We start from the raw sequence: 12,175 nt of genomic DNA, 5'->3' as shown, positions 1-12,175 counted from the left end.
ATCAAACTCCTGCTGGGTGTAGCAAAAATGTGTTTCAGTAAATAAAGAAATGAGGAACAAGCTTTCTATCATTTGGGCCTTTCTGAACTTGGTTTATGTTGCCTCCACTGTCCATCTAATGAGAGACGACAAACTCAAAACAAACATGGTCAGTATTCTTTTTCGGATTCCTTCAGTTTCCTCGGTCTGACGGAAAAGATGGACTCCATTGAGGAAATGCATGGCTGTGCTTGCATTCAGTAGTGGTTTAGAGCGGTGGTTCTCAACAAGGGGTACGTGTACCCCTGGGGGTACGCAGAAGTCTTTCTGGGGGTACATCAACTTATGTAGATATTTGCCTAGTTTTACAACAGGCTAAAGTAAAAAGCACTAGTGAAGTCAGTACAAACTAAAATTTCATATAATGACTTGTTTATACTGCTCTATATCTTATGCACTGAAATGTAAGTAGAATATTTATATTCCAATTGATTTATAATTATATGGTAAAAATGAGAAACTGAAAAATAGTATGCCGTGACACTTTTGTATTTTTGTCTGATTTTTGTAAGCAAATAGTCTTTAAATGAGGTGTAACCTAGGGGTACACAACACAAATCAGGCTCCTGAAAGGGGTACAGTACTCTGGAAAGGTTGAGACTGGTTTAGAGGGAACCACAATTCTGGATTTTGTACTGAAAATGGAATAGCTTATTCATATAAACTTTAGATCTTTAAGTAGCTTTAATAGCACGAGGAGGTCAGACCTGATGATGGCAGCGGTGCCTGCTGTCCTTTAACTCTAGAATCTATGACTGGATTTAAACTTCGCCTCCAAAGAAAAAATGTCTGAGCAGACTGTGTTTCTGAATCCTTTATCTAGCCGAGCAAAACCCGTGCTGATTGTAGAGCAGTTAGAAGAGTCACGCTTTAAGCAGAAAGCTGGTCTAAACCTTAACTATAGTAGACCTGGATGTTCACGATCATTCAAACCCTCAAGAGACGGAAGCTCAAACATCAGAAATTCATTGGCCAGGAGGGCCTATAAAAGCAGGCTGGAGATCTGAAACTAACAGTCCAAATGCAAGCTGCTGATAGTCGCACCCAAATACCGTTCTCATCTGGGAAACCAGACACAAGATCTGCTTTAATTCCTGGTAGAAAAAAATTAACTCCAGTAGCCAGATTGTGCAGCATATACTGATAGCACAGAGCTAACAGGTGCTCTTTAACAGTGCCACCCTTCCATAGAAAAGTCCAAAGGTTACAGACTGTATCAGTAATGATATACCAGGATTTTTGATAGAGAAACCACTTTCCCTGTGACTCACAGGCGTTTTTCATTCAGTTACATTTGACTGGAAATAGTCAAGGGCGAGTTAGGTTTATCTGCTGCTCCCACAGCACCATCTGCTGCCTGCTGTGGGTAGTCCTGCATTTGTATCCAATGTCTTCCCTTTGGAGAATAGGGTGGGTCTTCAGAGTCCAGTCTTAAGAAGATTATTAATTTTACTGAAGCTGTAGCCTTCAAAATGATTTTTTTTTTAAAAAAACGTCTTTTCCCCCTTTTCTACTGCAAGGTCTATTTCCATCCATTTCATTACCAGCGGGAGCAGGGGTTTGGCACAGCCGTGACTTCTGCAGCACAAGCAAAGATAAGCCACATTTGAAGAAGCTGCTCCCTGGCAATTCGGGCTGCCTTAGGCCAGAACCTGCATAAGGCCAGGGTGTTGAAATGACTGTGATGGGCTGGACCAATCTGCAAATCAAATGATTGACACGGCGGAGTCTGCACTGGGCGTCTCCTTTAGGACAGTGAGACGGAGCTCAGTCTAATGAACAGTGCTTCTGCAGAGGGCTCGTTCCCACTGCAGCCACGTAGCCTTGTTATTTCTGCTTGACACAAGGCGCACGCACAGTAGAATGGCGGCGAGATGCCTCAACGGGTGCTAGATCAATAAAACCCTCTGTTGTGCTGAGCACTCCCCTGAGCTGAAATCTCAAAGTGGGTGAAAGGCGGCAAGCAAGTCAGTGTGACCAGCTGGATAGCTGCAATGTTAAAATCCTCGTTGGAAGGACGCCCAGAAGGGAGACAAATGTGATGCAAAGGAGTTTGAACTAAAAGAACCACTGACTATGGCAGCTCGTGAGGCTACCCAAGCGGGCAAATCGTTGCAAAAGTTTGTACGTGGACCATCAATAATGTGCTTTGATTGGGTCATTTAGATGAGTCCAGCTTCCTAACCCTTCTGGGCATGTCAGCCTCACAGGGGCCATTCTCTTCACTGTGGTCATCACTACGGCCACCCACGCTGGGACCTGGGGCTTTACCGGTAGCCTTTCTTGCTGACCCTGAAATGGATATTATGATGGGCTCAGACAAGGAAAGGCAAGCCTATGACATCACCAGCGCCATGGTGATGCCCTGTACAAAGGTTCTTGTCACCCCCTCCCAGCATGACAGTCTGCATCCTCTGTCTTATTCCTTCTTCCCCCATCTTGTCTTTTTGCCAGCACAGCTCTAACCTTGCAAGGCTTCGGGGCCAATTCTCCAAGCAAAAAGCTGTCCTGGGCGGCCCAATCTCAGTGAAAAAGAGTTGTCTCCCCCAGATTGGCCAGAGGAAATTCAACGTAGATCAGCCAAACATTTCTCAGAGCAGAGGAGTAAAGCCAGATCCTGGGGTGTCTGACAGAGTCTTGGGCCATGTACTTTTGTTTGTAGCTTTCCAGCAACTGAACTGCCACCCAAACAGGAGACAAAGCAGTGTTTACTGCACTTTTTATCCCTCCCCTGTTGTTAATTCTATGTACTGCACAGCAGGACCCCATTGTTGTGCTAGGCACTGTACAAACACAGAACAAAAGGACGGCCCTGGCCTCAAAGGATATTTCTACATAGCAATTAAACACCCGCAGCTGGCCAGGGTCAAGACATCAGGGCTCACACGAGCTCTGGGACCCTGTGAGGGGGTGGTCAGAGAGCCTGGGCCCAAAGTCTACCGAGCAATTTTTAGTCCTGCAGCCCGAGCCCCACACATCCAAGTCAGCTGACTGGGGGTCTTTTACTGCAGTGTAGACGTACCCCAAAAGCTTATGCTCTCTGTAACCTTGTGTGTTTATCCTGTTTTGAGAGGAGACAGCATGAGACTTTGTGAGCCTGGCTAGCTCAGTTGGTAGAGCATCAGACTTTTAATCTGAGGGTCCAGGGTTCAAGTCCCTGATCAGGTGTAGGGGTGATCATTTTCCCCTGTGGTATCCCCAAGAACTTCAAGAGGCAGCTCTTCAGTACCCTCCTTGACATTATTTAGGGGAGAGGAATAGCTCAGTGGTTTGAGTATTGGCCTGCTAAAGCCAGGGTTGTGAGCTCAATCCTTGAGGGGGCCATTTAGGGATCTAGGGCAAAAATCGGTCTGGGGATTGGTCCTGCTTTAAGCAAGGGGTTGGACTAGATCACGTCCTGAGGTCCCTTCCAACCCTGATATTCTATGAACTGCAGGGCCTGAGAGCTAACACCTCAAAATGATACTTCCTCACCACAGACAATTGGCAGCCTCTGAGAAACTGTCAAGCAACAGTTATTCTCTTTGAAAAACTTCATCCTCTAAAGTTTAGAGGATGCTTGGGCCTGTGTCCAGGCAGGCGTGTACACACACCCACACCCACATATATATCAAACAGAGAATTACACACAGTGATACACAGGTTCATTTGATCATTTTTATGTAAAATGTTTAATGTATTTTTTTCTTTTAAAGCATTTAATAAAAGTTTGCATTGTCCTGTATGCAGCAAGACAAACCGCCTCCCTGGCGACAACACCCCAAACCCACATCCCCATTAATGTTGTGGAGCTGGAAGAGTAGTAAATGGGTAACTGGAATGAATGCCCTCACAACGCTAACTGATCTTCCCAGAACACCGGCAGAGGGATGTACTTCTCTAATGCAAGAGCGATCTTTTATTGTTGCACTATGCCAGGTTTGCATAACAAAGAGAAAAGGAGACTATTTTAAGTACAAAGCAATAGTTGAGGTTTTTATCCCACACCCTTTTTCTTGCCCGGCCTGTGATTTTTCCTTCCCGAAATATCCATGCCTTTGCTACAGTTTTAATTACCAACATTAGTTGTGTCTGGTCTGGAGTAATAGCTCTGGTGTAACTTCATTGACTTTAATGGAGTGGCAGCTGCTTAGTTACATTGGCAAGTTTCAAACCAACCCGTCAATATTTTATTGGAAACAATAATATTAAAGGACAGCCTGGCAGCACTACTGCAGAAGATGTCCCTTTAAAGCAAACCAGCACAGGGTGTTAGGGCAGTGGTCTCCAAAGTAGGGTGCATGCACCCCAGGGGCTGCACAAGAGGATCCTTGGGGGTGTGCGGCCGGAGGAGCGTTTTTTTTTCCCCCTCTTTGTCCGAGCGTTTTTTTTTTTTGTGCTTCGGCAAAAATGGTAGAGCCGCCGTAGCAAGGGGGGCGTGCTCAAAAATTTTTTACTGATAGGGGTGCGCAATCAAAAAGTTTGGAGACCACTGTGTTAGGGGATGAGGTTCTTTGGACTGTGTTCCACTAGAGGGCCCTTCTGACCTTAAAATCTGTGGCTCTAAATCCATGCCTTGAGCCACAGGTATTGGAATAGACCCATATAACAGCCTAAACTCCTTAAAAGAAATGATACGTATTTTATGTAACAAAAGCCATGTTATTGTGAGATTTAAAAAAAAAAAAAAAAAAAAGTCAAAGCCTTTGCAAAGTATCAAACATTATCACCACCCTTAAAACCATGAATCTAATCAATGCAAAAAGACAGGGCAAAAGAATGGGCATGTCCCAGAAGCTGCAGAGCAAAACTGAACTAGGAAAGAGAACTCATTGAAGTATAGTCACTATACTGCCTGGCAGCCGCCTCAGGTAAGTCCGTGCCCCAACCCCGTGCCCCAATCGCCTGCCCCAGCCCTGAGCCACCGAGAACCCTTTCTTACACCCCTAAACCCCTCAGCCCTGACCCCACCCCAGAGCCTGCATCCCCAGTCCAGAGCCTTGACCCCCTCCTGCACCCCTGCCCCAATCCTGAGCCCCTCCCCCAGCTCCATTGGGTCACGGGCACCAACAATTTTCTTCAACTGGATCCCCAGAAAAAAAGTTTGAAAGCCACTGCTCTAGATCTTTGCTGTGGAATTGCTCAGTAGGAAATACAGACTGCACCTCCTGTCCCCAAGGTAAGGAAATACAAAATGAACAGGCCCTGCTTTAAGCAGCCCTGTTGAGTATTTCCTGGATCACACTGATTAGCTCATTGAATTCACTGCTCTGAAAGTGGCCCCTGTCTGTGAACTTGTATAGCTCTGCGTTGAGCTCATTGGCCACTGCCTGCTGCTCGCTCCAGGGAAGGAAAGGATCGTCTGTGGAAGCAAACTGCACAATGTGATGACAATTAGCCTTGATCTTCTCCCACTGCCAAGGTCGGTTAAAGTATCCTGAAGGGCACAAAAACAATCATCATGGAACAGAATCTAATCTCTCTGTAGTATCTTCACTGTCCTGTTTACTTCCTTGTACATTTCCAATGCAAACAAATTTCTTCTTGGGACCAGATGCAAACTGGGAGCAGTCCCGGATTTAAAAGATTTCTGACTTCCCAGTGTCAAGCAATCAGTCTCAGGTTTGGCAGCAGATGTATGTGAAAGGACAGGACTCTCCTTTCAAATGATTAGTGAATGTTACGCTAGTAATTTAACTGGTTCAAGAGAAGGCCACACATAGATCAAATGAGAGGAACTTACCGCTCTCTCTTTCAGTCTCATCTCCCAAGTCGGAAACGTAAGCAGACACTAAAATAATTGCATACACCTTGTGAGTTTCTGCATACCTGAGGGAAAAAAGGGAGCCAGGAGATTAAGCCGGCTGTACATCATTCTGGTACACAATACACAGTTTCTGTCATTTTACACAGTTTGCCAAGTGCTCACAAACACCTTTGGGAGATGGTTTTTACCTTCTAATCTATCAGTTAAGAACATGAAAAAAATCCAGATTGTTTTTACATTGAAAGGAGAACGAGAAGCAGCCAAAACAGTAACTGATTGAATCTGACGGCAGGGCTACACAACGTCCTTTCAGCAAAGCTGGGGTGATGTTCATGTAAAAGATTTGGACAGGTTACAGCAACAGGCAAGTCATCCAAGGATTTTCAGATGGATCGTGTAATGCCATAGCAGCCAAACTATTACATTTGATTTAGTTGGGGGGGTTTTATCGTGGCATTCTGTCCCCATTGTTACATGTCCAGTTCTTCAATGACAGATAAGAGCTCCAATACAGAGCCAATCCTGAATCCCTGACGCATGGTTCTAATCCCATTAAAAGGATTCTACTCACACTGATGCCGGGGGGGTAGTTTTGCCAGTGAGCTCAAGTCAAGCAGAACTGGGATCATTAGTTTAAATGGGCCTGATCACATTAGAGTGTGAAACATGAAGCTCTGTGCAATGTCCCCTGTACTGTACCTCATGGCAGCAGCGGCACCAGAACTGTGGCCAATAACGATCGTCTGCTCATCGCAATGGAGTTCTGATTCCATGAACGGCAGCCAGATTCTCTCTCGAGCTGTAACTGATTTTTAGAGAAATGATTCAATTGCTTTGCGTTTCCTGATTTGGCAAAGAATGAGCTCTTCCCCTCCTCGCCACCCCGGCTGGCATGCTCTGTGTGCGTCTCTTTCAGGGATTTTCTCTCTATTTAATTCTCAGTGTATTTAGTGCTTGTGAAAGGGGTTAGGTTAGCAGCCCTGTATTTAGTGCTTGTGAAAGGGGTTAGGTTAGCAGCCCTGGAGACCAAAGGCCTCTGTTTATCCCCAGGATGCGTCAAATGTATACTGCAGCTGTGCAAATTCCAACCATGCTACCCCACCAAAGTGCTTCCACATGGAGCTGCCAGGTGTAAGGTCAGTGTGTGGTTTAACCTCCAAGGCTCAGTCTTTGGCCTCCTGGCTGAGACTGCCAACAAAGAGACCAGTCCTGATGATGGTGGCGGCGTTGTGGACACCAGTCTGCTGGAAACCCGGCTGAGACAGAGACTATTTGTCTAGTCTAGAACGACTGGCAGAAATAGCCCTCTGGAACGTCAGCCTTCAGGAACACTTCCCCACCGAGCTCTCCAGCTCATTTGGGACCCTGTGGAATCTCTGGGGCTTTCAGGACTTAACCAAGCAGGTACTGTCTGGGCACGAGCAATGTTTTGCATCACAGTATGTGCCCGAGCATTCAGATGAGCATCCCAAGCCCTCTTCCCATTAAAGCATTTGAGTAGGCTATGGACCTCCTTGTGGGCTGGGGGCGCAGCAACTCCCCAAGCATGAAAACAGCCACTGAGATAGTGCAGGCTCACATTCATTTTCTGGAAACACAGCTGTACCTCGATATAACGCTGTCCTCGGGAGCCAAAAAATCTTACCGCATTATAGGTGAAACCGCATTAAATCGAACTTGCTTTGATCCGCCCGAGTGTGCAGCCCCGCCCCCCCGGAGTGCTGCTTTACCGCATTATATCCGAATTTGTGTTATATCGGGCCGCGTTATATCGGGGTAGAGGTGTCTTGCGCATGGGATAAGGCAAAATAAGGGGACAAGAAAAAACAGACTTACTTGGGTCAGGCATATTTCGAAGTATACACTGGAAACCAGGTACCTGTGCGGAGAAGACCAATGATCGCACTGTCAAAGGCTGCGCAGTCCCTTAGCAAGCAAAGTTAGCCAACCATTGCATTGCTCGCTTTCCTCCAATGGGTCTTCAGGATTATAAAGACGGGCCTTGCTACAGCGTGTCAGGTTGAAAGGTTAAACACTTGGGGTGCACTGGGGAACATGGAGAAGAGTGAGCAGCTGGTATTTACCTAATGTAAAGCACTGTACACACTGCAAATTATTATACCCCGGGTGGAGAGAGATTGCTGATTCTACAAATATTCCTCATTTGAATTACAAGCATTCTGTCTCTCTTTTGGGGTTCTCCCTTGGGTGACCAATCACTGCACTCTTGTGCTTGCATCTCACTAAGAGTGATCCCTTATTTCTGTGCTAACTTTCTCCTCTGTATGAGGTCAAGTGGCTGAACTTCATAACAGAAATACCTGAGTGGAATTACAGGGAACCAGGTGAGAGTCCCTAGAGGGGCAATAAAACATCATATACTGCATCCTTCATGCATCATTCAAATCAGCATGCTAGATCTTCCCCCAAAAGGTAGCTCTGAACAAGCCTGGGGGGGAGGGGAGGGATGTTATATGACAAAGACAAGAATCACAGAAAAAGTCGCTTACTTCTAATGCTGAACAAGGAAGTTTATTAGAGTAAGAAAAACAATATGATCTCTCTCTCTCTCTCTGCTTCACTGCAGATGTTCTGCTTAGACCTGAGGTTCTCAAACTGTGGTCCGTGGACCACCAGTGGTCGGCGAGCTCCATTCAGGTGGTCCGTGGATAGTTTCCTCTAAGGTGCACGCCTAGGCGGCCGCAAATGAGAGAATGAAGGGCCACCCACCTAATTAGTGGAGCCCTACAGGTGTGGCTCCACTAATTAGGTGCCTGGACCTTGGAGAAGATGCACATGTAAGGTGAGGTGGTGGGGTTGGGGGGTGGGAATAGGTGGGAGGGGGCAGTGGGGTGAGAAGAGGGGGTGGGGGAAATTTGGGACGTGCAGGGCTGCGGCGGCCAGAGAAAGAACTGACTTTCCCCAGTTCTAGGGCTACGGCTGCTGGAGAGAGACCCACCTTCTTCCCAGCCCCAGCTTGGGGGCTGCTACAGCGGGGGAAAGAGGGCACATCCATCACATTAGAAAGGTAAGACTACTGATATTAAAATATGAGTTGTGTGCTTTTATTTGTAGAACAAAAAAGTTAATTATTATTAAGGTTTTTTTTATATAGCACTTTTATGCAAAGTGCTTTACAATAGTGGTACAAACAGCATTTGGAAAGATCATTAAGTGGTCCACCAAGACCCTCAGCAATTTTAAAGTGGTCCATGAAGAAAAGTTAGACCCTTCCCCAGGCCGAGACCCTTCCCCAGTTCCCCTCCTGCTTGCCAGCTGTGGATTTAAAGAAAGGGAACCTATATGCTAAACCTCACAAAAGCGAAGTAGAGACTGGGGCACACAGTTTGACTAGGAAAAGAAACCAGGTGGCTGATCCAGGGCGTTCCAAACACCTGGTGGGGCGGAAAGTAAATAAATACAGTCAGATCAAACCTTTTGTCATCACCATGTCTCACCTCCTCTAGAGTTTCCCACACCCATCTGTACCAGTTGGATTTCTCTATATCGCCTGACCCGTTCCCAGGCACTATTACAGCCCTAGTGGGACGAAGCTGCGGTCGCACCTGGAACATGCCGCAACACTGCAGCAGGAGGAGCGGAAACACTGTTTCAAGCCAAGAAGAGGGGATGATGGGAAATGGAGGCAGAAAGGAGGCATCTTGGGAGTCGTAGTTTTCTTGGTAGAAAATTATTCGCAGTGTGGTCGTTGCTGTCATTTGTTCCTCTCTGAAATGAGCTAATTTAGAAGCCCCAAAGAACAAGTGCACAGACAAAAGCAACACATAAAAGACCTGAAAATCACAATGGAAGCTAGTGCCTTACCTGCTACTTGGCAATTTTGTTTGCAGTGTTGTGGTCATGTTGGTCCCACTCCCAGGATATGAGAGAGACAAGGTGAGTGAGGTAACACCTTTTACTGGAACAACTTCTGTTGGCGAGCGAGACACAAACTTTCAAACTACACAGAGTTCTTCTTCTTGTTAATTTTGTGATTTCCATCTTTTTGTTGGATGTTTGTACAGGGCCTAGCACAATGGGGCCACGATTGTGGGTCCACAGATATTAATGCAGGGGTCTCCAACCTTTCGGAAGTGGTGCCGAGTCTTCATTTATTTACTCTGATTTAAGGTTTCATGCAGGGCCGGCTCTAGGTTTTTTGCTGCCCCAAGCAAAAAAAATGTTTGGCTGCTCCCCGTCCCAGCCCTGGGCTCCTCGCCGTACCCCCCTGCCGCCCCAGCCCTGGGCTCTCCCCCACCACCTGCACCCCCCTGCCGCTCCAGCCCTGGGCTCTCACCTCCCCCACCCGCACCCCCCTGCCGTTCCAGCCCTGGGCTCTCACCTCCCCCACCCGCATCCCCCTGCCGCTCCAGCCCTGGGCTCTCCCACACACACACCCTGCTGCCCCAGCTCTGGGTTTCCCCTACCCCCCCACCATTGCCACACACACACACACACACCTCCTGCCGCCCCAGCCCTGGGCTCACCCCCACCATCTGCACCATCCTTCCGCCGCAGGCCTGGGTCACTGGTAACTCGCTCCCATGGCAGGTCATTCAGCAGGAATTTTAGATGTGCACAGAACACAGACAGGATTGGTTCCCATATGGTTACAGAACTGCAATAAAGTGGAACAATTTTCAGCTTGTGTGATTGCATCCAGATATCCTCCATATTATAAGACTGTCTTACATAAATGAGGAAAAGTTGAGGTGCCTTTATTATTCTTTTCTTCCACTCTTCCTTTCTATGGGGAATTTGCCAATGCAATATCACTGTCTTCCTTTTAAACAAACAAACAAACAAACAAAGAAAAGGCAATGGCTGTTGAAAATAGCAATTCCAGTCCTAATAACCACTGAGAAGCATTTCTTGCTCAATTTTATCCTACTTTTTCTACAGCAAGTTACAGTGGATCAGTATATTTGATTTGGGAGAAATGAAGTAACAGCTGCCCAAACTGAGCTTGAGCACTCAAGAATTTTGAGGTGTTCAAATCTGGAAGGCAGGTGCTGGGCGGGAGGGGGAGCCTGTGGCTCCGCGGGGGAGCACGGCAGCATGTATATAGCACAGTGTGTGGCGCTGTACGAAGCCAGACACGCTGGTCTGAGTGGCACGGTAAGGGGGTTGTGGGGTTGGAGAAGGGGTAGGGGGTTCTGGGGCTGGGGGCAGTAAAGGGACAGGGAGCAGGGGGGGTTGGATGGGGCAGAGGTTTGGGGGTACAGTCAGGGGCAGGGAGAAGGGGGGGTTAGATGGGTCAGGGGTTTGGGGGGGCAGTTAGGGGACAGGCAGCAGTTGGATAGGCATGGGAATCCCAGGGGTTTGTCAGGGGACAGGTAGGGGGTGGGGTCCTAGAGGGGAAGTTGGGGGGGGGGTCTCAGGAAGGGGGAAGTTGGGTACCAGGACCAGTGGGGCTTAGATAGGGGGTGGAGTCCTGTGGGGCTGTAGGGGCAGGGGTCCCGGGAGGGGGTGATCAGGAGACAGGGAGCAGGGGGCTTGGATGGGTTGGGGTTTCTGTGGGGGGCAGTCGGAGGGAGTGGATGGGGGCAGGGTAGGGCTACCCTCCCTCCCCGTGAAGTGTCCTATTTTTTGAATATTAAAATATAGAATCCCTACTCATAGCGCAGCTCTCCATTCACAGCAGGCTGCAGCATGAGGTCTCAGCTTCCTCACACCCTCATCCTCTTTCCTGTTGGTAGTGGCCAAGGGAATGCTGGGAAATGTAGTTCTTTCCCTGCCCCAGGGCTGGCTCTATAGGCAGGGAGCTAACCAACGAACTACAGCTCCCAGGGGCCCCTGTTGGTTCTCAGCTCCCATGCTGGATCCCTGCCGCCCCTGCAAATGGGCAGCCCCAAGCAGGTGCTTGCTTTGCTGGTGCCTAGAGCCGCCCCTGGGCACAGCTGGCTCTGTTGATCAGTGACCCAGCCCAGGACATCAGCCGGCGGGGCAGGGCGGGGTTTACCAGCTCTACCAGCTGCTGCTGCACCAGAGGGGTAAGGAACCCAGCTGGGAAATGGCACCCAATTGAAGAGTGAGACTGGGACCCCAGCCAATTTCTCTCAGACTGACCCCGGCTGGAGGATGAGTCTCTGTCTGTCTCTTTCTCTGTTCTACACCCCTCCCCTACTATTCTGTTGGGCCAGGCACGCAGCGAGGACTCTGCCCACTGTGCAGCCACCAATGGGATTGGAAGGACACAAGCACTGCTACCAGAATGACAAATGTGTGTGTGTGTCTCTCTTTCCCAGGGCTGAGCATCCATGAGGCCGAAGACCTGTGGTGCTGGGACTGGCACCAGGACATCAGGCTCCTGGGCTACAGGAACACAGCCAGGGTGGGGGAGGCAAGGACACTCTGCCAGGGCATGAGACAGCTCAGGGAGTGGGGGTG

At 48.3% G+C, this 12,175-nt stretch overlaps 1 protein-coding gene and 1 non-coding gene across 2 annotated transcripts; one reads left to right on the top strand and one right to left on the bottom strand.

Annotated features, from left to right (window-relative positions):
* Nucleotides 1-3,134: 3,134 nt before the first annotated feature.
* Nucleotides 3,135-3,207, top strand: TRNAK-UUU (transfer RNA lysine (anticodon UUU)). The gene has a single exon. It is a non-coding gene; the product is annotated as a tRNA-Lys (tRNA).
* Nucleotides 3,208-3,682: 475 nt separating this feature from the next.
* Nucleotides 3,683-9,380, bottom strand: RBBP9 (RB binding protein 9, serine hydrolase). The gene is made up of 5 exons (XM_054022424.1): nucleotides 9,244-9,380; nucleotides 7,622-7,664; nucleotides 6,485-6,590; nucleotides 5,762-5,847; nucleotides 3,683-5,455 (listed from the first exon to the last, which is right to left on the bottom strand). The coding sequence occupies exons 1-5, from the start codon at nucleotides 9,358-9,360 to the stop codon at nucleotides 5,229-5,231; spliced, it is 579 nt and encodes a 192-aa protein (XP_053878399.1). The 5' UTR covers nucleotides 9,361-9,380; the 3' UTR covers nucleotides 3,683-5,228.
* Nucleotides 9,381-12,175: the final 2,795 nt, after the last annotated feature.

The sequence above is a fragment of the Malaclemys terrapin genome, chromosome 3 (assembly GCF_027887155.1).
Source record: "Malaclemys terrapin pileata isolate rMalTer1 chromosome 3, rMalTer1.hap1, whole genome shotgun sequence".
NCBI lineage: Eukaryota > Metazoa > Chordata > Testudines > Emydidae > Malaclemys > Malaclemys terrapin.
Note: the sequence above shows the minus strand (reverse complement) of the source record. Positions and strands in the feature narration are given on the sequence as shown.